Source organism: Peromyscus maniculatus, chromosome 2 (assembly GCF_049852395.1).
Source record: "Peromyscus maniculatus bairdii isolate BWxNUB_F1_BW_parent chromosome 2, HU_Pman_BW_mat_3.1, whole genome shotgun sequence".
In the NCBI taxonomy this organism is placed as follows: domain Eukaryota; kingdom Metazoa; phylum Chordata; class Mammalia; order Rodentia; family Cricetidae; genus Peromyscus; species Peromyscus maniculatus.
Genome location: NC_134853.1, coordinates 160,582,625 through 160,609,369, shown reverse-complemented (window position 1 = coordinate 160,609,369; position 26,745 = coordinate 160,582,625). Strand labels below are relative to the sequence as shown.

The following is a 26,745-nucleotide window of genomic DNA, read 5'->3' as shown; positions in this document are numbered from 1 at the left end:
GCATGAGCACCCCACTTACCCCCAACTCCGCAGAAATCCTCTCCTAAGGTCAGCCAGCCTTTCCTGGCTGTTCAGACCTGTGCAGAGTGCTGGCGCTCCCCTCCGCGGCCTGCAGCCGAGCCCCTTCCTGACCCCTGTCTGCTCTTCACACAGGAGCAGCAGCCTCCACTTCTCCTTCCTGAGTCTGGACAAACACCGAGAGTGGCTGGAGTACTTGCTGGAGTTTGCTCAGGACGCAGCCCCGATCCCAAACCAGTATGACAAGCACTTTATGGAGCGGGACTACACTGGCTACGTGCTGGCCCTGAACGGCCACAAGAAGTATTTCTGCCTTTTCAAGCCCCTAAAGACAGTGGACGAGGAGGCTGTGGCCTCCTGCGACCCTGACTCCTCCAGAGGGAAGCTTCCCTGTGGCCTTGGGCCCAAGCCCCTCAAGGGCAAGCTGAGCAAGTTGTCCTTGTGGATGGAGCGCCTGCTGGAAGGTTCCTTGCAAAGGTTTTACATCCCATCATGGCCTGAGCTAGACTGAGATATGGACTCTTCAGGTTTTTAATGTGCCCCAGGAACAGGGATTTTTAGGAGAGTCTAGGTTTTAGATTTCTCTTCTAGAGCAATGGCTAGAAGACCTTTCCTTTGTCACCTAGGAGTAAAATACGTCGCAGGTTTGACCCCTAGATGAAAACCTTTCCCTGGGTTTTCTCGTCCCCGTATGAATGCCGCACTACTTCAGATAGACGCGCGTCCCTTCTTTGTTGTCCCTGTGACATGCTCACACCACCCTGTCCTTAGGTTGGAGAAGCCCGTGGTTTGACCTCAAGTCGTGCTGGATGAACCTCAGGATCCTCACTAACCTGTCCTGCAGGGTGGGTCACTCTCCCCTCCCCCTCCCCCCTCCAGTAGGCTCCTGGCTTGGTCCCTGCTGTGCTCCTGCCAAGGCACATGCTCTCAACAGTTCAGGACAGACAGCCCAGCAGAGCTCCTAGGGCCTGCATCCTTGAGAGAGGCCTAGTTCTAAGCAGTTTTACATGTGGCCATCTTCTGGGAGCAAACATTGAGAAGTATATTTTGGGGGTATCTCCCACAACAGTTGGCCAGCCATGGCTTTGAAAGGAAAAGGCTGAGCAGTGGGTGAGGGTGTAACATTTACATTTGGTTCTCCCCACCCAGAGGAGGGAGGGTTGACCTCTGACTGGAGTCTCACAGCCCTGTGATCCTTCATGAGCGTCCCTTGTCCCCGTCCCTGTCCCTTACTACACTCCCATCCTAGCCAGGGCAGAGTCTGCCTAGCCAGCACTGTCACGACTGAGCCACTGACCTGTCTCCAGATGCCTTTCTGCCTCTGTGGATTTTAGAGTTCGGATACTAGGAGCCATAACCTGTGAGCTTGTTCTGAGCGTAGATAAGCTGCCATAGAGCCAGTAGATTTAAGTGACAGCAGTTATTCTTCCTGTCCACCGAGAGCCAGTGCAGGAGCCCCTCCTGCCGCACTCTCGGTCGGGGAAAATGCCAGGTGTGTCTTCGTACCAAGGAACCTGACCTCTCTGACAATTGCATCTTGAACATTGTCGTCCCCAAAGTGCTGAACCTTCAAGTTGTCTCTCCGACTGAGCTGAGACTTGTTCCCGACTCCTGTCCAGCAGGCAGCTAGCTTCCTACTTCTGGCCTGCATTTTGGCTTCTCAGCTTCCTCATTTCGTCCCTCCCTTATCGCTGCTTCCTGCTGCCAGATCAGACCCATCGAATCCAGCTTGCCTGGCTCCACGCACCCTCAGGCTCAGGGCGGGATCATGTTCGTCCACTCAACATACCCTTTGTTTTTAGGGCCAAACCACAAGGGGAGTTTGGACAACCGTCACACATGGTATGTTCTACTGTCAAGCAAGTGCCCTTTTATAAAGTGAAGGGCACAAATCAGGGACAGGACATTCACTCAGTTAGTATTCTGTAATCATAATTGCTTTGAACCAAGCACCTCGGATCCTGACTACTTTAAACACTGAGCTCCAGTGGTAAGTGATAACTCTCTGAGCCCAAGACCCTCTGTAGTTCTCAAAGAGTCTTTAGCTTTATTAAAAAATAAAGAAGCCGGGCGATGGTGGCGCACGCCTTTAATCCCAGCACTCGGGAGGCAGAGGCAGGTGGATCTCTGTGAGTTCGAGGCCAGCCTGGTCTACAGAGCGAGTTCCAGGACAGGCACCAAAACTACACAGAGAAACCCTGTCTCGAAAAACAACCAAAAAATAAAAAACATGAAGAAATCACTGCCAGGCTTCATTCTTCCATCTGGCCCTCTAGAAGTACACGCTGACCCTCAATGCTGCTTCTCATGCGGCTGGCCCAGCTAGAAAGGGTGAAGGCAGTCATGGGCTCCCCAGTGCCCAGTCCTCAGAATGCGTGTTTGGAGGCTGAGGGTGAGCTAGGGTAGAACACGTGCCTGCAGGTGTAAAGCCTGAGTTCCATCCCCAGGATCACGGACAAATCATGTTTGGTTTGGGTTTTTTCTGGTGTTTTGTTTGGTTTTGTTTAATGGTGGGGCTCCTCTTGTGAGTATGTTTTAACTCATTGATAGATTTTTGTCTTTACATTTCTGGAACTGATAAAATTCCTTGACATATAATTCTGAAAACCAAAAACTCCCCAGGTTTTTGTTCTTTCTTCAAAACTGTTCCAAGAAGATAAAAGTCCCTTCCATTGGATGACAGAGGGAAGTGGTGATGGAACTGAGTCCAGAATCCCTGCAGATCCGATGGGGGTAGTGTCACAGTGGACATCACGGTTGGCTTGCTTGCTCACTATGTAGCCCAGGCTGGCCTCCAGCTCAAGGCCTTCCTGCCTCAGCCTCCCAAGTCCTGGGGTTACAGGCATGTACCACAAGTCTACCTTTGACAGATACAAGCCTTTCTTCCTGAATGTTATTTCCATGAATTGTTTATTTTTTGTGTCAAATATGAGCTATTTTTATGCTCAGCCAAATGCCAAGGTTTCTCATCCTAATGAATGTAATATCCCAGGACCCAGTTTCAGTTGAGATACTGCTGTTTGAGGAGGTGAGTGTCTGCGGGAGACAGCCTATGAATCATGTTCAGTAGGCAGGGTGCAGTAGCCTCTTTAGTCAGTCTGTGTGGAATACCTCTTCCTGCCACTCAGGGACTGGCTGCCCTTTGTCTAACCCAGAGCTGATAGGCTGCCTCGCGACATTGCAGAAGCAGGCTGCTCTCCCTGTCACCTGCCACCACCCCACAGATTTGCATGTTTTCAGGTGGGTTAGTCTCATTCCCAGCCTTTCCGTAGTGCTGATCATTTGCAGCCACTGTCGTGTCTCCCTGGTGTGGAAAAAAATAATAAAATGGGTCTGACCCATTTGCTTTGCTTGGAGCGAGGGATTGGAAGTGAGCACTCAGCCTCTGTTTTGTTGTCAGAATAGAATTCCATACTGGGGCTGTAGTTCAGTGGTAAAGCATTTGCCTAGCATATGTGAGCCCCTTGATTTGATCTCCAGTGATGAGGGAGGAAAATTAGGGAGAATCTCTTAAATATTGTTGCAAGGAGTCACATGTGGAGCACATGCCTGTAATCCCAGCACTCAGGAAGCAGAGGCAAGAGGATCAGGAGCTCAGGGTCATCTTTAGCATGAGCAGGTGAAAGCAGCTTGGGCTATGAGACCTTGTCTCAAAAAACAAAGGCTACCAGATTGGGGTGTTACACGGTGGTTCGAATACTCACGTAGTACATATGAGGCCCTGTATTCTTTGATCTTAGCACCACAAAATAAACAAGTAAATAGTTGAATAAATAGAGGATGGAGATGAAATGTAGTTCATGTCCACATATCTGGCGCTGCCCTTGGAAACAAAGGCAGCATGGCAGTGCTGAATCCACCGGTTTTGTCTGCTAGGGACGATGGCTGTACCTGGGAGACAGACCTGAGAGGAAGGGGAATATTTTGCACTTTTGATACTATTAAGAACAAATAATTTATTTGGCAAATTGTGTCTTTTTATGTTTTATGTTTTTACTTTTCAGTTTCGTTTGTTTTTTGTTTTGTTTTGTTTTTGTATTGTGAACAGGCACTAAAGCTAATGTTATTTTGTTTTAAGAATATTATGGACTGGAAACAAATAAACTATTTTAATGTGTGATGGCTCTGGGGCACCTCTGGAATTGCAAGGTGATTTCATCATGGATACACTGTCAGAATTGCAGGCTGGAGGTGGCTCGGAAACCAAAAAGGGCGGAAGGCTCCTCCGTTGGGCGCTCACTGTCGCAGAGGACTTGGGTGCAGTTCCCAGCACCCACTAGTGGCTCACAGCTGCCTGTAACTCCAGTTTCCAGGGGTCCTACACCCTCCTCTGAACCCCACAGGCTCCTGCACACGTGTGGTACACATACACGAACTCAGGCACACATAAGAGTAAATAAATGTTTTAATGTTCAGGAGGACAGAGCACCAGCTGCTCTGCTTGGGTCGGCGTTCTGAAAGGTCCTTATTTGCACCAGGGGTGACATTTGTGCAAAGCTCGCTTTCGTCCTTGCACTGCTTGTCCACAAGTCCTTGAGGCTCCGTCATGACACTGTCTGTCTTGGCTTGAAGAATAGACTCAGACAGTTGTCACTTTGGGGAGAGCACATAGCATCTCAAACAGCAGGTTAGCTGCTAGGAGGGCCGTGTTGCCTAGGAAGGAGGAAGGAATGCCGTGAGGAGGTGCGTGACCCCCGAGGCCCAGGCTCTAGGACCCTAGCCGCTGGCCTCCCCAGAGCCCTGACTTCTGAACTCTGGGTGCTATCCGCCTGTGACCATGCCTTCAGCCCCCACCAAGCGTCATTTGGAGACAGTATGAGGAGTCTATACTCTTATGGCAGGTGCTGCTCATAGCCCACCCTCGGGCCAATAGGCCGAACTAGAAGGTGGTTTTGTTTGTTTTTCTTCCAGTTAGAAGTGGGAGGACATCCGTTTTGCCCAGGCGTCTGCCTACTCCACTAAAGTGTGCTTTGCAAATTCACTTTTCAGCAAACTATCAAAGGGAGGTGGGACTGAGGCACCCTGTCACTCACTGCACGGCAGGCTGTTGCCTTTGTCTTCACTAATGACACCTGGCACCTCCCAGGGGTTGGTTTGCTTCATTAGCTCATGTTCCTCACTTTTGTGGTAACAGGCTTCTCCCTTTGCTACTGGTCATTTCCCACAGGGTCCCTGAGGTAAACATGGAGGCCTAACTCACTAGATGAGTCTAATTTAAACAAGAGCTGCCTGTGGAGCATTGTTCCTCTTCACTCACCTGTGAGGTCATATGGTGGGGAAACTTCCACAAGATCGCAGCCCACCACGTTCAGGCCTTGACAACCTCGGATGATCTCCAGGGCCTGCCCAAGGTGGAAGTGATGGTCATTGCCAATGAGCAACCGGCAGCAGCATAGGTACCCACCCCTGACTGAGATGTGCTCGCCCCAGGGACACAGCTCCCAACACACAGGCCCTTTCCTAGGGGCTTCATGGTGTGATGGCGGAGTCAAGCCAGGCAATGTCACGGTCAAGAGCCTGAGACAGGCAACCTACAGGAGACAGCCTGGGTGTGGGAAGGCTTCCTGAGGTACAAACACTTCAAGGGACTGGCAGATGAGATGACTCAGCATTCTGGGCAGAGACACAGGCTAACACATAGTAACAAGAAAGGCGAAGTAGATGGAGATGGCTAAGGTGGGTTAGAAACAGGTATAAAGACAGCTGCCTTTCCAAAGAAGTTTCCCTCCTGAGTGTGAAAAGCAGAGGACAGGGCTGGAGAGATGGCTCAGAGGCCAAGAGCACTGGCTGCTCTTCCAGGGGTCCTGAGTTCAATTCCCAGCAACCACATGGTGGCTCACAACCATCTGGCGCCCTCTTCTAGCCTTCAAGCGTACATGCAGGCAGAATACTGACATAATAAATAAATTTAAAAAGAAAAGCAGAGGGTTTAGGATTGCTCCAGAAATGCTCCTGAATGGGCAGGAATGGCTGGAAGAGACGCAGGTATGAGCATCCTCTTTTCTTAGAAAATGTATGCAATTCACTTACACCTTGGACAACCTGCCGCTCATACCCTGGCCTCTGAAGACAGGGTAATGGACAATGGAAAGGCCCTGCTCACTCCCTTGTGGGTCTCAGTGTAGCTCATCAGGCTTGACTCCAAAATGCTCCAGCCACTGGGAGTCAGTCTCTATGTGTGTACTTTATTAATTTAACCATAAGCAGCTTGGTGCATTGTGTTTTGTTTTGGAGCTGGGAATAGCAATATAGACCTTTGTTCGTGCTAAGCATGTGTGCCACTACTGAGCCACACCACCAGCCCCAAAGTTCGGTGTTCTTAAGAGGGGACACTACAGAATGGTGCCCATGGATTGACTATAGATGAACTAGAGGCAGAAAGAATAATAAAGAATTCTCAGATCTTTCAGGATGGTCCCAAAGTTCAGGGGGCGAGCGCTTGCTTAGCATGTGTGAGGCCTGGGTTTAATCCCTGGCTACAAAACAGGATATTAGAAAACCACCGGCAAGCAGCCCGTGCTCAAAGCAGGGCCTCTTCACTGAGCACCCAAAACTACAGTCAGACCTGAGGACATATTCAGGCCTGCCCAACCTCATGATATTATGAGATGACATTATGGTCTACAAATTTCATGCTTAAGAACCACACAGTCCAGTTTTTGGTTGGTTGGTTGGTTTTGGTTTTTTGTCTGTTTGTTTGTTTGTTTTGAGACAGAATTTCTCTGTGTAGCTTTGGAGCCTTTCTTGGAACTCACTCTGTAGCCCAGGCTGGCCTGGAACTCACAGAGATCCGCCTGCCTCTGCCTCCCAATCGCTGGGATTAAAGGCATGTGCCACCACCACCCTGCCTGGTTTTTTTTTTTTTTTAATCTCTTAATGTTTTAAATAAGTTTACAATTTTGTGTTGGGCGCTATCCACAGCTATCCTTGGCCAAATAGGGCATGCAGCCCTCAGGCCAGAGGTTAGACACATCCAGGTGCTGTGTCTTTAAAATCCTGCCTTGGTGGTTGAAGCCCATCATAGTCCAGCACTCAGAAGCTGAGTTAGAGGCCTGCATGGGCTGCATGATTCAAGGCAAGCCTGAACCCTGCAGCATTGGGTTAGCTAGCCAGGGGCCCTGCAGAAGAGCTCTCCTCAGCTACCACCCAGGTCCCGATCCAGGGCTATGAGTTGGCCCACCCCAACATCCACCTTATCTATGAACTGCAAGGAGCACGTGAAGGGGCCAGTCCTGCAAATCCAAAGCTGTAGGATCTCCACAATATGGGGCAGCACCAGAATATCCAAGAGGAGTCCCAGTAGGGTCCAGTATTGATAGTGTAGCAGAAGCCAGAGCCTCAAACCGGACCAATGACTCCTTGCAATGAGCATTTGCAAGTAAAGATGTATGGACTGAAGAGTATGCTGTGTAGCCTGTGTGACTCACTGGGACACACTACAGCTTCCACGATGAGATTTTGGTGGTGGGGGTGGGGAGGACAAGGGCAGATACAACGACAGGGAGATGAGTGGGGTTGGGGTACATGATGTGAAATTGACAGAATCAATACCAAGTTAAAAAATAAAATGCACCCTCTAGGGCTAGGAAGATGGCTCAGTGGTTAAGAGTGCTTGTTGCTTTCACAGAGGTTTTGAACCAAACCAATCCAAGTTTGGTTCCCAGCATCCACATTAGGTGGCGTGCAACCACCTGTGAATCCAGCTTCAGGAGGATCTAATGCTCTTTCTGGCCTCTATGGGAACCTGTACACACAGGCGTGCATGCATGCATTGTGTGAGCATGCCTGCACACACACACACACACACACACACACACACACAGAGGCATGGACAAGGGGGGCATACATAACAATAATACCCACCCTGGGAATCCACTGAGCAAGCCCACTTACCTGACTAGGGGTGAGCCCAGCAACTTCTGGTGCCCCTGTTCCTGGGGCATAGGCAGGATCCAAGGCGTCTATGCCAAAGCTGACATAAAGAGGCTTGCCCCCCATCTGTTGCCTGATCTCTGCCATCAGGGGAACCAATGACTTCATCCAACAGTCTTCAGCCAGGACCACACGGAAGCCCTGAAGAGTGGAGAGCCAAAGAGCTGCTGATCATAGCTGACCCCATGCTCAGCTTCTCACACGCTTATCACATCTGACCTCAACTTCCATGAGGGGAACCATGGTCCCCGCTCCACTGATGAAGTTAGGAATCAAAGTCAAAGATGACCTGAGTGTCAGTATCAGAAAAGAACTGAGCTGAAACCAAGGGTGAGAAACTTGTCATTTAAGACTCTAGGTCAGGGGTTTTCAACCTTCCTAATACAGTTCCTGATGCTGTGGTGAACCCCAACCATAACATTATTTTCATTGCTACTTCATAACTGCAATTGTGCTACTGTTATGAGTTGTAATGTAAAGATCTGATAAGCAGGCTCTCTGCTATGTGACCCCTGTGAAAAGGTGGTTTGAAAGGAATACCAACCCACAGTTGAGAAGCACTATTCTAGATGCTTCTGTCCAGAACATTGGCCTTGATACACCCTAAAATTGAGGGACTGGACAGGTGAGTCAGCTCAGCTAGGGTAAAAGCACTTGCTACCAATACTAATGACCTGAGCTCAATCCCCAAGACCCACTCAGCGGAAGAGAACTGACTCCACAACTTGTCCTCTGACCTCCACACTCATGCTGTGGCACGCACACACACAATAAATAAATGTAATTAAAAGGAATATAAAATAGCTAGGCATGGTGGTGCATGCCTTTAATCCCAGCACTTGGGAGGCAAAGGTAGGTGGATCTTGTGAGTTCAAGGCCAGCCTGGTCTACAGAACGAGTTCCAAGACATCCAGGGCTACATAGAGAAAAGAAAAGAAAGAGGACCAGATGTGGTAACGCACACCTTTAATCCCAGCACTCAGAGGCAGAGGCAGGTGAATCTCTGTGAGTTCAAAGCTAGTCCTGGTCTACAGAACGAGTTCCAAGACAACCAAAGCTATGTCCTGAGACCCTGTCTCAAAAAAAAAAGGGACTGGGGTGTTTGTGTGGGAGTCTTGCCCTGTGTTCAGACCAGAGCCTTCTGCCTGCTGGGTGTTGCAGTAAACACCAAGAAGGGGTGTCTGGCCTAGACTCAGGTTCACACGCCCACATCTTCTAAGCCAGCAGCCTCCCCAGGGCTCTACTTTCTGCTTCGTTCTGCTGCGCAGCAACAGGCTGCTTCTGCCTCATTAATGTCTCCCTGAGCCAGGCAAGTGGCTCACACCTGCAATTCCAATATCTCAAGAGGTTGAGGCAGAAGGATCACCATGAGTTGCAGGCCAGTCTTAAGACCCTGTATCAAAACAAAAGCAGAAATCTACTCTTGCCACAAGACTTTTTTTTTTTTTTTTTTTTTGGTTTTGTTTTGTTTTTTTTTCCGAAACAGGGTTTCTCTGTGTAGCTTTGGAGCCTGTCCTGGATCTCACTTTGTAGACCAGGCTGGCCTCGAACTCACCTGGCTTTGCCTCCCAAGTGCTGGGATTAAAGGCGTGCGCCACCACCGCCTGGCTGCCACAAGACTCTTGATTCAAACTCGGATTTTCATCTCCACTTGCCTTTTCTTATCTTTGTGGGGGTTGGGGGTGGGGCGGGGAGCAGCACAGGCATGTACATGTTGTGATGCATGTGTGAAGGTTGGAGGTCAGAGGACAAGCTTCCAGAGTTGTTTCTCTCCTTCCACGTTATGGGTCCCAGGGATCCAACTCAGATCATCAGACTTAGCAGCAAGCGCCTTTACTTGATGAACCATCGTGCCAGCCCGTTTTTGGCTTTGTCCTCAAAGGAGGTCTCATGTAGCCCAGGCTTGCCAGGAACTCTAGGAAGCTGAGAATGATGCTAGATTCTCGACCCTTGGAGACTGGGATTACGGGCCTATGCTGCCACATCTAGCCCCAACCACACTTTCTAAGTCCCCATGGAGTCCATCTTTGACAATGAAGAAGATACTTTGGGGGAGAGAGAAGGACATCCAGTCCATCACCTGGCTCCGACTGTATCTGTAGGGATCCACAGTCTTGGAAGAGCCCCGGATGCCGATCTGCACCACCTGTTTACAGTCCAGCAGTCCCTCCTCCACGCACCGACGGAAAGCTGTCCGATGATTGACCTTCTCCCCCAGGGTTTTGTCAGTTGTGTTGGTGTGGGCACCCACATGCACTAGGCCCACAGGGCCATGCCTGGTAACGAAACAGCAGCTCAGAGGTCAAGGGTCCTGGCATCAGCTACCTGCCTTCCATCTCTTTTCTGAGTTCAGCTCACTTAGCACCTTGAAGAAGTCAGGTAGAAGCAGATATGACTGGCCTGCCACCCAGAATTTCAGAGAGACAGACACTGGCACAGGACAGAACTCAGGAAAGGCTGAACCAGTCAGAACCACCTTTTCTCCCGCTAAGGCACCAACAGGATGTTCGGACCCTGCTCCTCTCCATCAGCTCTGCCAGATACCCCAAATGAACAGTCCATGCTAGTAGGAGACTATTACAGCTTGAGACAAGGCTGACCCCACCCACCCCCAAATCAGGATGCTACCCGCATGCCTTCCCACCCCAGCCAGGATGCTACCCATATGCCTTCCTGATGGGATAATCTTTTTGTATAGAATACTGTGTGAAGATGTATCTCTGTCCTTCCTCACCTGTCTAAGGCACCTTCTTATTGGTTTAATAAAGAGCTGAACAGCCAATAGCTAGGCAGGAGAGGATAGGCAGGACTTCTGGGGAGAGAGAGGAACTCAAGTAAAGAACATGAGACAGGAGATTCACCAGCCAGATGCAGAGGAGGTCAGACATACGATACTGAGGAGAAGTAACGAGCCATGTGGAAGAATGAAGATTAATATAAACAGGTTAATGTAAGTTTTAATTTAATTTAAGTTGGGAACAAGCCTAAGCTAAGGCCAATCTTTCATACTTAATAAGAAGTCACCATGTCATTATTCGGGAGCTGGCAGTCCAAAGAAAGACTTATTACACCTTCCCACTCCAGTCAGGATGCTATCCACATGCCTTCCCCAAAACAAATTCTGAAGCTCCCACCTACCATCTCCACCCTTCTGTCTTCCTCCGACTAAGTCAGCCAAAGCTGACTAATGTGCAGACGTGCATCTGCTGAACAATCTAGTATTTGTTGTCCAGGCAAGGAGGGAGTTTGGGGGGGGGGTGGACACGTGTCGTCGTCGTCCCCCCCCTCCCACCGTCAATATTTGTAATTGGCACACAAAGCAAAACACACAGAAGGGAGCTGGGGTTGTATATCTCACTTGAGTTTCATTTTCCAAACCAGAGGCCAACTGAAAACGCAGAGTGTCCATCCCACAGCAGAACCAGGCCAAGCGAAAGGGCTCTGAACCGATGACTGACAGACGCACCCGGAGCCCAGCCTTAGTTTCAAACCCTAGAAACAACTCAGTGGGGATTTCCAATCACCCCTGCCTCTCAGCCCACAGTGGTCACTTGATGTCACCCAGTGGCAACTGGACCTCAGCTCCCAAGTGTTGAGAGCTTGGGACTTACTTCTTTGCCACCGCTTGCAGTATGGGGTATGTGATCGTATGGTCTCCACCTGCAGAGAGAAAACAGCTCACGTCTATGAACACAACAGTCCCGAAGTCACCCGGCACTGCCACCCTTCCGGGTCCACTACAGAACTGTACTGGAGAGATGGCTCCGTGGTTAAGAGCACACACTGCTCATCACTCATGTCAGGCAGCTCCCAAGTCACCTGTAACTCCAACTCCAGGGGACCCCACCTCTGGTCTTCACTGACACCTGTACTCACTGGCACATACCCACACTCAGACACATAACTAATTGCATAAATCAAAGCTTATGAGTTGTTCTGCAACACAACTCTGTCCTACACACCTTCCCGGGATGGTGTGAACGGCGTACGCCTGCATTGCCCGATATGGAAGCTGAGAAGCTGAAGATCCTATTTTCCATTTGCCTTAGTTTTTATGTATATGATGTGTAGAGCTGATGGCCTACGTGTGGACATCAAGGACAACTTGGAAGAATCAGTTCCCTCCTACAGTAATGTTCCAGGGGTCAAATTCAGGTCATCAGGCTTGCGTGGCCAGCATGCAAGAGCAATCTCTACGGTTCAAATATTTTATTTTCATTTTTTATAAAGATTTATTTATTTTCATTTTTATGTGTTTGAGTGTTTTGCTTGCGTGTGTCTCTGCACCACATTCATGCCTTGTGCCCTCAGAAGTCAGAAGACAGCGTCGTATACTCTGGGACTGGAGTTACGGATAGATGACTGTGAGCTGCCCTGTGGGTGCTGGGACTTGAATCTGAGTCCTCCGCAAGAACAGCCAGTGCTCTTAAGTACTGAGCCATCTCTCCAGCCCCATACTACTTACTTATTAATTTTCACACTGGGAATTGAACTCAGGGCTCCACACATGCCAGCCAGGTGCTCTGCCACACTAATCTCATGGGGTTTTTTGTTTTTTGTTTTTGTTTTTTTTGAGGCAGAGTTTCTCTGTGTAGTTTTTGTTGCCTGTCCTGGATCTCACTCTGTAAACCAGGCTGGCCTCGAACTCACAGAGATCCGCCTGGCTCTGCCTCCTGAGTGCTGGGATTAAAGGCATGTGCCACCACTGCCTAACTTAATCTCATGTTTTTTAAGAAATAATTTTGAGGACTGGCAGATGTGGATCCTGGGAACTGAACTCAAGTCCTCTGGAAGAACCGCATTAGCCCTCAACCACGGAGCCATCTCTCCAGACTCACACAGAAAGTGTTTCGGTCACATTTATCTCCCCCTCCTCCTGCAACTGCAATCCTCCTTTCCAAGACATCCTCCTCCTCCCTTTGTGTCTTCTTTCTGTCTTCCTTCCTCCCTTCCTTCCTTCCTTCCTTCCTCCCTCCCTCCCTCCCTCCCTCCCTCCCTCCCTCCCTTCTTTCTTTCTTTCTTTCTTTCTTTCTTTTTAAATCTCACTGAGTTTAGTGTCAGGTCCAAAGGAAACTCCATTTCCCCCAAATTCTAGGGTTAGGCAAAAGCCAGCCTTCCTCAGGAACTTGTGAAGCTGGCTCTCCTCTACCAAAAGGAGTCATTCCCTTTTCACTGGCAGAGGGGACAAATGGCTATTGGTGGTGCCTTTTAGCACAGGCTGGCCTCCAGGTCCCTCAGTGTCACAGATACCTGTCACACATTTCAGAGTCCATGCTGGCCCCCTGGACCTTCCAGCTCATCCCCTAAACTCCAGTTCATGGGCTTCCCTCCTGACGGCTACTTCTTCTCCTTAGAACCCTGCTAGTGCTTTGGCTAAGCTCCTTCTCTTCGGCTCACTCTCTCTGTTTTCTTCTCTGGGCCTCCCTCTCCCCACCACCACCCCCGCCCCGTTTCCCTCCTCCCCATCTCTCTGCAGGTCACATTCAGTCTACTTTTTATCTCTGCTCTGGACTCTTCCAGGTGTTTCTGGATGTCCTCTCTTGTCCACAACAGAAACCTTCGCCTTAACCACACCATGGAGCAGTACAGTCGTCAGTTTATACAGTCAGTGTTGCTTGTACATATCTAGGTATGAGAGTATGGTGTTATTTAACAGCACTGTCTTTTTATTTTTTATTTTTGAATCTTGTGACAGGGTCTCACTAAGTTGCCCAGGCTGGACTTGAACTCATTCTGCAGTCTAGACTGGCTTTGAACGTGTGGTCCCCCTGCCTTAGTCTCAGGAGTAGCTAAGATTACAGGCCACCCTACTGAGCAGTACAGGCCTAGGGCGACAATTAGTATTAATAGTGCTGGCTAACCCCACGCCCCGCCCACAGTGCAGTGAGATGGGCATTGTCACTCCGCCTGTTGACAGATGAAGCCAAGCACCTAGCAACATGAAGCAGCTTGTGAGAGCTAGGTTGAGATGTCAAAAAACCGGCATCCTGAAGCCACCCTCCCGACCACTGCCAAATCCGGTAATAATGCAAATTGGCAAAAATAAATGGGGATATTTAAAAACAAAACAAAAACAAAAACACCTCTCACATTGTTTCGATGTGGACCACTGCCCTGTAGATTGATGCAAATCCTGACCGGTTCAGATATATCCTCTGGAGGGCAGGCAGATGGCTCAGTGGGTAAAGCCTGATGACCTGTATTTGATCCCCAGGACCCACATGGTAAAAGGAGAGAACAGACTCCCAAAAGTTGGATTCTGGGGGCTGGAGAGATGGCTCAGAGGTTAAGAGCACTGACTGCTCTTCCAGAGGTCCTGAGTTCAATTCCCAGCAACCATATGGTGGCTCACAACCATCTGTAATAAGATCTGGTGCTCTCTTCTGGCTTGCAGTCATATATGCTGTATACATAATAAATAAATAAATATTTAAAAAAAGTTGGATTCTTACCTGTATATGCATACTGTGACATGTGTGTACATGGACACACACTACATAAATGTAAGAAAAAAGGAAAGAAGGCATGAAAGAAAGGCCCTCTTGCAGTTCTCACAGTCACTAAAAACATTTTTGTCTGTGAAGTTGGGAAACGGCAACTGAGTCCCTATTGATAGCCTTCTCCAGGTCTGAGGCAGAGGGCTGGGAGGAGGGAGAGGGAGGAGGGTGAGATACTTGCAGGGGTAGAACCTTTGAAAAAAAAGAAATTCTTGGCTGAACAACAACAAATCCAGTAACACCAATTCTAGTCAAACAGGGATTTGAAGGAAAAGCAGGGGATAGGTTACTTATCCGAGTTTATCGATCTTGACTGTTGATTTTTTTTTTATGCCAGAGGGCAAATGCCTCACTGGCCTTGTCCTAGTTAACCAGCATATTTTTTTTCTTTTTCCCACTGAGACAGGGCCTTACTCTGTTAGCCTTCATGCCAGGTCTCCCAGAATCTTAACTATCTTCTCCCCTGGATTAAAATGAGTGACTTTGAGTGTTCACTCTCCTTCTGTGTCTATCTTCCCAGCAGCTTCCCCTGGAGAAGAGCTTCCCATGGGCCCATATTGAACAACCACCCTCCCCAGACGACCATGAAAAAGCCACACTTGCCCTTGCCGGCAGCCATTACCCAAGGTCAGAGGAATGCAGCCAGCTTCTAGGACGTTCTGATAGACCTCTCGAATTACCCGGCAGCTGTCCTGGAGGTTGTAAAGATTGACGTTCACATTGCCTAGATCTGCCACCCTGAGGGACTGGAAGGGGAGGGCTCCGGTGCTGGGGTTGACAGCCCCCAGCATCACCGATTCCTCCCGGATTCGATGGGGTCCAAACCTGGAGAAGAAGAATCATCTTCATGTCAGCTGCTGCAGAGCTCTGGAGGCTCGCTGTGCCTAAATGGAGTGTCTCTGTCTCCTAACATTTGGGACAGGCGACCCTGTGCTGTGGGATAGAGTCTGTAACCACTAGCAACCAGGAGCACCTCTCCCCTCAACCTGCACCAAGTAAAAGTCTGTCTGGATGTGAGCAGGCATGACCACTGGGTACAATACAGACCCCACTGAGAACCATTCATCTATGTATATTTGGAGGGGTTGGTTGTTTTGTTTTTTGACTTTTTTAATTGTATTGTTATTTTTATTTTATTGTTTTTATATTGGTCTTGCTGGCACAAAACTCACCGTGTATCCCAAGATCGCCTCAAACTCTCAATCCTCCTGCCTCAGCCTCCTGAGTGCTGGATTACCTCTATGCATGACGATAGCAGACTAACAGAATTTCTGATCGTGTTCAGTTTATTAGTTTTCCATACTGTAACACAGTATCTGAGGCTGAGTTAGGTTTTTGTTTGTTTGTTTTAGTACAAGGATAGCTCAGTCACAAGAGCTCTTGCCATCTAAGTGGAAGGGTCCAGGTTTGATCCCCAGAACCCATATATAACTACCAGGTGTGGTGGCACCCACTTGGAATTCCCAGCACTGCAGACTCAGATCAGGAGGGTCAGTAGATGGTCCCTGGCCACCCGTCTAACTCACTTAGTGAACTTTCGGTCAGTGAGAGACCCTGTCTCGAACAAGGCAGACTGTGATACCGAGATGACTCACTGGCTGACCTCCCTACCCGCATGCATGCACGTGAGCACACATAGGAATTAACCGTTTATTTAAGGAGCTGGAGAGATGGCTCATGAGTTAGGAGCACTGGCTGCTCTTGCAGAAGATCTGGTTTTAGTTTCCAGCACCCACATGGCAACTCGCAACTATCCTTAATTCCAGTTCTTGGGGGACCCAACGCTGTCCCCTTCCGGCTACTCAGCACCAGGCAGAGATATGGTGCACACACATTCGTGAAGACAGAAACATGTGTACACATGAAATAAAAGTAAATATTTTAAAAAGTTAAGTACCAGCATGGGACACAGGCTCCACTTTGTTCTTTGCCTGTTTTGTCTTTTTCATCGATGGAGATCAAACCAGGGGCCTCGAAAGCTGAGTGAGAGAGAGCTTGTCACTCAGACACCCCCCCATTCCTTACACAAGAGCCCACCCACTACCAATTTATTACATAGCATTAGACAATTCCTTAGCCTGAGTTTCTGTTTCCTGATCTTTAAAATAATGATGCTGTTATTTATGTCCTGGTGTGGTGGTATGAATTTAACGAGGTCAACTTTGCAAAATGTCCTGGGTTCATTGACATTTACTAAATGACAGCTTTTAAAATTCAGCCTGGGGGTTGGGGATTTAGCTCAGTGGTAGAGCGCTTGCTTAGCAAGCGCAAGGCCCTGGGTTTGGTCCTCGGCTCTGAAAAAAAAAAAAAAATTCAGCCTGATACAGTCAGATACAATGAACTGAAGCAGAAACTGCCGTTGCTTGCTAATTAAGAAACAGACTTTCGGTCTCTTGGATTTTGATAGTTGTGGATTTGGGGAAGGGACTACCAATGTCTGTTCTCTTATATTTTGTTCTCTTATATTTTTGGTTGTGAGCCTAGCCTTTAAAGGCTGAGCCATCTCTCCAGGCCAGCCAATGTCTGTTCTCAAACCAGCGGCCCCTAGGATGGAACTAGGGTGTGCACATCCACCATCCCAGCAAGGCTGGGGTTCTAGAAACTCTCCTGGCTTGCTAATGCAGCCCAGGCTGGCCTTTCGGAGCTGCCTCGGCTTCTTGAGGTTACAGGAGTACAGAGAACCCTTTCTTGACCCCTGATGACCCTGAGATCTCAGGATTGGCCTTCCAATCCTGTGTTAAGCCCTTGGTGTTGCGTGTTGAAAGAGGAGGGAGCCGCCCTCCCTGATCCCAATGACCTAGGTGAAGAGGTGCAAGCCCCACGTGCCTTCTGCACTCGGGAGCTTCTGGCCTTACCTGGCCCCAGGCCGGTTGGAAGTCCCCGTGTCCAGAGGCACACCGATGAAGGCGGCATCCAGCCCCTCAGGGGAGGACTGCAGGGGCAGGCGCATCATGGAGCAGACGCCCACCAGTTGTACCAATGACTCAGAGCCGGGGGACTGGTGATGAGGGGCATCTGAAGCCTGGCGGATCCTGGGGTGGCCAGGAGAGAGGAGCCCCACAGAGGGACGCCACGTGGCCACCCCAGACCCCGGGCCCCGGGTACAACTGGACATGAGCAGCCGCAGCATGCCGCCTATTGAGGAGCCCAACCCCGCCAGCATGCCAGCCCCCAGGTGCAGGGCTCAAAGGTCAGGGGCGCCCTGGGATCAAAGGGGCGGGCCCTGGGAGGGCCCCAGAGCCCAAGCGTTTCTCTACCTGCCCCGCTGGACTTCAGCTCCCCACTGTATTGGCACTGGATTGGTCAATGAGACACCTGAGGCTTCCCACTCATGCCCACCTGCCCGCCCCCCCTGGTTTATCAGTGCAAGGAGCCTCCCAACATCTGGCCTTTGTCTGTCTCTCCTATTCAGAGTAATTTTGTTTTGTTTTGCTTTGTTTGCTATGGTTGTATTGTATTGTTAACAAAAGGTCTCACTCTGCAGTCCTGGCTGGTCTGGAACATGTGTGTCTACGTTGGCCTTCAGTGCTCAGGTAAAATGCTCAACCTAAGCAACATTGTGTTTTTTGTTGTCCTTGTTTTTTTTTTTTTTTTTATTTATTTATTTATTGTGTATATAGTGTTCTGGCTGCGTGTTTGCCTGCAGGCCAGAAGAGGGCACTAGATCTCATTATAGATGGTTGTGAGCCACCATGTAGTTGCTGGGAATTGAACTCAGGACCTCTGGAAGAGCAGCCAGTGCTCCTAACCGCTGAGCCATCTCTCCAGCCCCCTGTCCTTGTTTTTTTTTTGTTTTTTTTGTTTTTTTTAAAGATAGTGTGGCCGGGCGGTGGTGGCGCACGCCTTTAATCCCAGCACTGGGGAGGCAGAGGCAGGTGGATCTCTGTGAGTTCGAGGCCAGCCTGGGCTAACAAGTGAGTTCCAGGAAAGGCACAAAGCTGCACAAAGAAACCCTGTCTCGAAAAACCAAAAAAAAATAAAAAAATAAAAAAAAATAAAGATAGTGGATTTTTTTAAAGACTTATTTATTTATTATGTATACAGGAGGGAGTGCCAGATCTCATTACAGATGGTTGTGAGCCACCATGTGGTTGCTGGGAATTGAACTCAGGACCTCTGGAAGAGCAATCCAGAGGTGCTCTTAACCTCTGAGCCATCTCTCCAGCCCTGTTGTCCTTGTTTTAAGATAGGGTCTCATGTAGCTGGCACAGGCTGGGCTCCGGCTTGTCATGTAGACTAGGCTGACCTCAAACTCAGAGAGATCCATCACCTCAGCACAAAAGAAAGGTGTTTGCCACAGGCTGGTCATGTGTGTGTGTATGTGTGTGTGTGTGTGTGTGTGTGTGTGTGTGTGTGTGTATCTCCTTAAAAAATATACATACACATATTTTTTTAAGGATATCTGGGGGTAGAACATTTGCATCGTATCTGCAAAGACCTTCAGTTGCACTCTGAGTAAAGAGAATATAAAATAAAAATGCATTATAGTTATGCATGATGGTATTAGCCTTTAATCCCAGCACTCAGGAGGCAGAGGCAGGAGAGTCTCTGTGAGTTTGGAGTCAGCCTGATTTACATAAGGAGTACCAAGCTAGCTAAAGCTACATGGTGACATCCTGTTACAAACAAAAACCCACAAAACCTTTTAGTGTATTACAAAGAATTTAGCAGTGAGCTATCAAGAAAGGCACAGCAGCAGCAAGCCGGCTAGTGTGCTGTCTTCTCCCTGGTTCTAAGGAAAGGGAAAAAATCACTAGGGGCCAGCAGGATGGCTCAGCTGGTGAAGGCATCAGCTGACAAGCCTAATAAACTGAGTTCAACCCCTGCCACCCAGAACAGAACTGACTCCTGAAAGTTGTCCTCTGACCTCCTGCAGGAACATCGAGGCACACATGTATGGTGATATTTTATTTGTATTAAAATGTTATTCATATGTTAATAAATAAAGTTGCCCGGGGGTCAGAACTATTAGCAAGCCATAGGAAAGCAGGGCGGTGGTGGTGTATGCTTGTAATCCCAGCACTTGGTAGGCAGAGCTAGGTAAGTCTCTGTGTGTTCAGGGATACAGCCAGTATTGGATACACATGCCTTTAATCTCAATACCAACCATAGAAGACCTGGAGGTCTATACAGACAGGCCGTGACGAGGCGGTCATGTGGTTGAGTTTACAACCAATGAGAAGGCAGAACAGAAACTCTATATAAAGACTTTAACACAGGAAGTAGCTCTGGTTCGGAGAGGTAGGACCACCGCAGGAGGAAGGATAAGGTTTTAGCTCTTAGCTCTGACCTCTTGGCTTTCTTCTTTGCATTGGTTCTGTGTTTCTTATTTAATAAGACAGTTGGTTACATCTACACACATGCACACACATACAAAAAATAAATGCAAAAAAAAAAAAAGCACAAACAGAGACGTGACATGTGAGACACTTGGTGGTTTTGGTGTTTTCTCTAGCAATTGAGACCGAATGGAAAAAGTTGTGTGCCTTGGTGCACAGCCTCGCTGCAGAGGCCACACAGGACACTACGCAACATTCTAGGATGCACTCCGGGGCACAGGGCAAAGTTCTCTGAGGTCAGTAATGAGTGTTCCATATTAGATGCTTCAAGGCAGATCTGTCTATCCTCCAGAAATGCAACTGTCTCTTCCTCTCGACGCCCAATTTCTACCATGGTTTCCCTCTCCTCACTTGTCTTTGGGCACCTGATCGTCTCACTGCCAGTTTTCTTTCCATGCATCTCACACATGTTTAATGGGTGCCCTCTCTGCATCGGGCACTCTGTGCCTGTGACTGAGGAACACTCCCTCCTCATGCTTGAAAGGGTGGCCTTCCGAGTGAATGTTCTGGAGTTTCTCTACCTCCCTGCTTCCCTCAGGACAATCTCTTTTCACAAGTGATGGTTTTCTTTTGCAGACGGATGACAGTTCCTCATGAGGAAGTCTCTACGGTCCGATGTCCTGTCCTGTCATCCCCACAAGGAGGCACCAGCTTAGCAGAAACATCTGCTGCTGTCACCTGAGAGGCCAAGTGAAGTGGAAAGTGGACCACAGCCCACGTGGGACAAGAGCCCTGGTCTGGCTACAGCCCTGGCTCAACTGTTAAGAGTGCTTACTGCTCTTGCAGAGGTCCTGAGTTTGGTTCCCAGCCCCACGGCAGTGGCTCTCAGCTGCCTGTAACTCCAGCTCCAGGGAATTAGGTGCCTCTTCTGCCTCCTCAAGCTCACACACACACACACACACACACAATCACACAATCACACACACACACACACACACACACTAAAACTAAAGGGACTGGAGATGGCTCAGCAGTTAAAAGCACTTGCTGCTCTTCCAGAGCACACAGGCTCAGTCCCCGGCACCCACACAGTGGCTCACAACCATCTGTAACTTTATCTCCAGGTATCTGATGTCCCCTTTGGGCCTTCACCAGCACCAAGAAGGTACAAAGTGCACGTGCATGCATGCAGGCAAAACCTTCACATGCATAAAAATAAATTTAAAGTAAACTTTAAAAAGAAGCCTACTTCAAGGCGCTTCTTGTCAATATTAAAAAAAAAAAAAAAGAAGAAGAAGAAGAAAGGTGAGTGTGTAGTCAGAAAGCAGTTGGTGGGGGTAGCGGGCACTCCTTCCTACGGCTAGGGGGTCTGGTCAGAACGCCTGGGCAGCTGATCCTAGTCAGTGTTCCCTGTCTGTCCACGTCCAGATGGAGAGTCATTTGGGGCAGATTTCAAGCTAACTGGGGCAGTAACCCAAGGTAGGCTAATGTCATGCATATTTAATGTCTGTGATGCACAGACACTGGCCAGGGGCAGTGGCCACCAGCACATACCAAATGGACATCAGCCTGGAAGGAAAACGTGTTTAAATCAGAGCTCCAAAATATAGAACATGAATTAACTTTTTCTTTGAATCCATGACTTTCTTCCTCCGTCCCCAAGTTTCCTTCAATAGAAGAAACGGAATCTTTCCCCCACCCTTCCAGTGCTGGGGAGGGCACTCGGCTCTCCTCCAATAAACTCCACACGTCGCCCTCTATCTTGTTCTTTGTGCACCAGGACAGAAAGGTGGGGAAGGCACTGTCCCAGCAAACTCTAGGCTCCAGCACAGACTTTGCGCTCTCCGCCTGCCTCCAAGGGGCTGCTTTGAACCTTGTCCGAACCTGTAAAAGAACTGTTTTTGTCAGTGAGTGCATGATTGGACAGATCTGGAGCTGCGCAGAAGGGCTCTAGGGGCGGAGCTTGCTTTAGAAAAACAAAGGAACATCCGGGAGAGCCGGAGTGTCAGGAAACACTGGTGCGCTTCAGCCGTCTGTGCAGATCGCGTTACCCGTCCAGTGAGGCAAGGGTCCTGTGAGAGTCAGCACTGGGAACTTGTCTGTGGTTGTGGAAGCTTAGATATGTTGGTGTGGCAGTGTCAGCAAGATGAGCAACTCGGGACACAATGCTCGCGTCACCGAGCTGTGACTTCAGCCCTTTTATTTTACTTTTTTCTACTTAGCCCAGGCTGGTTTCCAGCTCCCAATCCTCCTGCGTCGTTTCCTCAGTTTTCCAATTACAGGCATGTAGTACCATGCCACACCAATGCCTTTGGGGGGGGGGTGCATTGAGGGAGTTGGGGAATCAAGACAAGGTTTCCCTGTGTAGCCCTGGCTGTCCATAAACTAGTTCTGTAGACCAGGCTGGCTTTGAACTCAAGAGATCCGCCTGCCTCTGCTGGGATTAATGGTTAGTTCCCAATAACATTTTTAAAACTGTGTTTCGTGTATTAGTCCTTTTTCTGATGCTGCAACAAAATAGCAGAGCACAAATCCAGGTCTGGTGGCCTGCACCTATAACAGCTGCATTTGAGAGGTAGCACTGGGAAGATCCAAGGTTATCCTGGACTACAGAGTGAGTTTGGAGGTAGCCTGGGATATAAGAGACCCCAGGAAGGTGGAGAAGGAGGAAAACAAGAAGGGGAAGAAGAAGAGGGAGTTATTTATTTGATACAGTTTTGGAGTCTGAAGGTCCAAATTGGACCACACTATCAGGTCAGTCTCTTGAAGAAGGCTTCAGGCAGCATATTGGAGTGATCAGATGGGAAGCCAGGAAGCCAAAGGGTGAGGAAGGGCAGGATGCTCTTCTTCTAACATCTTATTCTCTTGGAAACGAACTGGCATGCCCTGAGGAGCAGTCTAATGTCTTCAAGGATGATACCCCAATAAATAACTTAATCAAATCCTATTAGACCCGTGCCTCTCATAAAGCCACAGAGACACACGAGCCTTTCGGGGACAAAGCACATCAAACCAAAGCATCGTGAACCTTTTTATTGTTAGATAAAAATGGACATTCAATTAAATTTGAGAAAGCGTGAAAAGGAAGACAGTTGTGATAGGGCTAGGGGCTGCTTTGGCGGTTGATCTTGCAGTAGGAGTGATTGGCTCAAATCAATACAGCAGAGCAAGTAGCAATGACACCCAAGGGTGGTGGTAGGGGGCGGTTAGTGGGTGGGGAATTACCAGGAGGATCTGTCCTGGGCTGTTCCAGCTGTTGCTGGGGTAAAACACTCTGACCAAAAGCAACTAAGGGGAAGGAAGTGTTTATGTCAGCTTACAGGTCACAGTCCGTCACGGAGGGAAGTCAGGGCAAGACTTCCAGCAGGAACCCAAAAGCAAGCCTGCTCGCTATTCCACACCTTACCTCTCATCGAAGAACTCACAGCCACGGAACTGGCTCACTCATAGCTCAAGCTATGTCCTAGAGAGCCCAGGACCATCAGCCTAGGGATGGTGCCGCCCATAGTGGGCCGGGCCCTCCCACATCAGTTATCAATAAAGGTGACTCCTCACAGACTCGCCCACATGCCAATCTGATCCAAGGAATTTCCCAGCTGAGACGCCCTCCCCAGGTGAGTCTAGGTTGTATCAAGTTGACAGTAAGAGCTAAGCAGGTCACAGGCTAAACTGACCTAACCAGATTCTCGCTGAAGAAGGGTGGGTGATGATGACATCATAGCAGGGTGGTGGAGGAGGAGGAAGAGGAGGAGGAGGGGCTAAGCAGACACTGAGGGTGACTAGACACTCAGGGTGGGAAATTCTTGCTACAACTGGATTTTTATACCTGTAATCCCAGGCTCAGGCAGGAGGATCAGGACTTTCAGGAACCATGTATAAACAAGAAAGTGGCCGGGTGGTGGTGGTGGTGGTGGTGGCGGCGGCGGCGGCGCACCTTTAATCCCAGCACTCGAGAGGCAGAGCCAAGCAGATCTCTGAGTTTGAGGCCAGCCTGGTCTACAGAGCGAGATCCAGGACAGGCACCAAAACTACACAGAGAAACCCTGTCTCGGAAAAAAAAGAAAAAAGAAAGTGTTGGGGAGAGATGAGGGGGATCTTGACTTGGTTTTGATGGTAGTGGTGGCTTCCTTTGGTTGTAGTTTTGTTTGTTTGTTTTTGGTTTCTTGAGACAGGGTTTCTCAATGTAGTTTTGGTGCCTGTCCTGGATCTCATTCTGTAGACCAGGCTGGCCTCGAACTCACAGAGATCCTCCTGGCCCTGCCTCCCGAGTGCTGGAATTAAAGGCTTGTGCCACCATCACCTGGCTGTTCGTTTGTTTTTTGAAACATGGTCCCAGCCTGCCTGGAATTTTCTATATAGACCAGGGACCAGGATTACCTCAAACTCACAGAGATCCGCCAGCCTCCATTTTCCAAGTGCTGAGATTAAAGGCGTACACCACTATGCCCAGCCAGTCCAACCAGCCACTTTATCCAGACACCTTCACTGTCTAGTCTGAAGTGAGCGTCCTAGGGCATGAGGACGTGAGAGAGCATGACTTAAATACAGGAAAGACCCGGTCAGTGATGGAGGGGATACAAGATTTTCTGCATGGTCATCTCACTGAGAGAAGAAGGTGCCCTCGTCAGTGGAGAGGGCTCTCCTGTGTCATTCAATCACATGGCATGGCTCATGTTCCTCTCAGGACCGTTTATGTGTGCACCTTTCAAACAGTCGCCGAGGGAGCCAGGGCCACAACTCAGTGGGAGAGCATTTGCCAGCCAACCTCACACCCTAGTTTCTATCTCCAGCAAAGTAAAAAACAAAACAGAACAGAACAAAAAGCTTATCAGAGGTAGCAGATCCTGTTTCTGAGCCGACTTCTGGAAAGCCCCTACAGCTGGGAGCTGGAAGCCTCCCAAACCACCCAAAGAGAGCTGAGTCATCTGATTTCATCCCGACACCCAAACACGCAAACACCCAAGTTCTGGCATTACGGTCTTCGACATGGAATCTCTCTACGGCGCTCAAGCAATCCTCCTGTGTAACTGGTGCCCCTCGTCTGGCTGACATGAAGTTATTCTGTATGCTTTGTGGTGCTGGATTCAAACCCGGGCTTTGTTCGTGAAGGGCAAGCTCTCTAGCTTGAACTGTACCCCCACCCTTTAAAGGGAGGCATTTTCATAGATAATTATAGTCATGAGTTGCAAGGCTCAGAAGTGGCCATTTTGCCTGGCTTACATTTGCTGCTGGCATGCAAGAAGTTGCCTGTCAACAAACACTGGATGAGAACACAAGCTGCCCAACAGCTGTTTGCTCAAAATAGTTTACCCACGGAGCCCAGCTTTCACGGTATGCCAGCCAAGTGCCAGGTGTCGGGTAAGTCTGCTGGGGACAGGAAGCAGAGTAATAGCCATCTCCTGAGAAGTGACTGGCTGTAAGCTCAACAAGACATATAGTCTAACTCGAAAGGAGTTTTTTAACATTTATTTGGTTATTTATGTGTATAAACATTTTGCCTGCATGTTTATCTGTGAACACCGTTATCCCTGATACCTGAGCAGGCCAGAAGAGGGCTTTGGATCTTCTGGCATTGGAGTTACAGACAGTTGTGAGCCACCATGTGGGTGCTGAGAACTGACCTTGGGTGCCCTCTGTAAGAGCAGCCAGTGCTCTTGACTCCTGAGCCATCTCTCCAGCCCCAGAAGGGTTTTTTTTTTTTTTAACATAAAAACAGGTTATAATTCAAAAGTCCAGGGTTATTTTAAACAGTAAAATATTTTCTCTGTAGAAAATAGTAAAAATGATAACATTTCCCAATAAGCCCTTTTAAGTCAAATGATAGCTGAATTACACATATAAATATTGATTAGATTCTGGCATACAGAAAAAAACCTATCTTCATCTGTTCAGAGAGCTATGTTTTACTTAAGTTGTGTAAGTGATGTTCCTATTCATCTTCCCCTTCACTGTTTGATTTACGGCAGACATTTTTCTATAGGCTAATCCATAATCTGAAAAGAATTTAGCCTCCCCTCCTGTACAGCCCGCATAGTCTCTCATCAGCTTGATACGGTACAAATTCTTATCCTAATAATGGAATGTTTCACTAAAGCTTGCCCAGTGATTGGGCAAAACCAAAACTTATTATAAGCCACAGTCATCCTAGGGTACCCCTGCTAGGTAGCTTCCCTGGATCTGTAGGTTGCAGTTTGATTGTCCTTTGCTTTATATCTAGTATCCACTTATGAGTGAGTACATACCATGTTTGTCCTTCTGGGTTTGGGTTACCTCACTCAGGATGATATTTTCTAGTTCCATCCATTTTCCCTGCAAATTTCATGCTGTCATTGTTTTTCTCTGCTGAGTAGTACTCCACTGTGTTTATGTACCACATTTTCTTTCCTTTTCTTTTCTTTTAAGATTTATTTATTTATTATGTATACAGTGCTGCCTCTGCATGGCCAGAAGAGGGCACCAGATCTCGTCACAGATGGTTGTGAGCCACCATGTGGTTGCTGGGAATTGAACTCAGAACTTCTGGAAGAACAGCCAATGCTCTTAACCTCTGAGCCATCTCTCCACCCTCTGTACCACATTTTCTTAACAGAAGAGTTTTAATACTCAGTCATACAGAGTGATAAAAATGGTCTTAAATTGGTGTAATAGTTGGACTTCTGCTTCCAGTAATCTAGACGACAAGATTTGGATCAGCCTAGTGGTACATGCCTTTGATCCCAGCACTCGGGAGACAGAGGTCAGTGAGTTTCGCTCTAGGCCAGCCAGAGTTACCTGGTGAGATCCTGTGAGAAGAGAAAGTGTGTGTTGATTTGCTTTTTGTTCCCTTTTGTCTAGAACAACCAAATATGGTCAAGACACTGGCCAGGCCACAAAGGACAGTAACATTTGGGAAATGGGCAAAGTGGGGGATCCTTTTTGTTACACCAGTTTACTGTCTTCAGGCTTTCCAGGCTAGAATGCAGAGAAGAGAAAATGAGGCAAAACTCAATGGAATTCCTTAGATCAGTAGTTCAAACTGT

The 26,745-nt window shown here is 48.6% G+C and overlaps 2 protein-coding genes and 1 long non-coding RNA gene across 3 annotated transcripts in view; 2 read left to right on the top strand and 1 right to left on the bottom strand.

The window, feature by feature from the left end:
* The window catches only part of Dnajc16 (DnaJ heat shock protein family (Hsp40) member C16), a 32,673-nt gene extending 28,538 nt beyond the window's left edge, over positions 1–4,135 (top strand). The window contains exon 15 of the mRNA XM_006975453.4: positions 154–4,135. Within this exon, the coding sequence (XP_006975515.1) occupies positions 154–529 (376 nt within the window). The 3' untranslated portion in view covers positions 530–4,135. The remainder of the gene's footprint in view (positions 1–153) is intronic.
* Positions 4,136–4,405: 270 nt separating this feature from the next.
* Agmat (agmatinase (putative)) lies at positions 4,406–17,623 on the bottom strand. The gene is made up of 7 exons (XM_006975454.4): positions 17,303–17,623; positions 15,070–15,272; positions 11,562–11,610; positions 10,031–10,226; positions 7,912–8,091; positions 5,276–5,360; positions 4,406–4,671 (listed from the first exon to the last, which is right to left on the bottom strand). Exons 1-7 carry the CDS (start codon positions 17,608–17,610, stop codon positions 4,598–4,600), a joined length of 1,095 nt encoding a protein of 364 aa, XP_006975516.2. The 5' UTR covers positions 17,611–17,623; the 3' UTR covers positions 4,406–4,597.
* LOC121827435 (uncharacterized) lies at positions 17,503–20,974 on the top strand. The gene is made up of 3 exons (XR_006069729.2): positions 17,503–17,637; positions 17,932–17,980; positions 20,363–20,974. It is a non-coding gene; the product is annotated as an uncharacterized LOC121827435 (long non-coding RNA).
* The last annotated feature ends 5,771 nt before the right edge of the window (positions 20,975–26,745 follow it).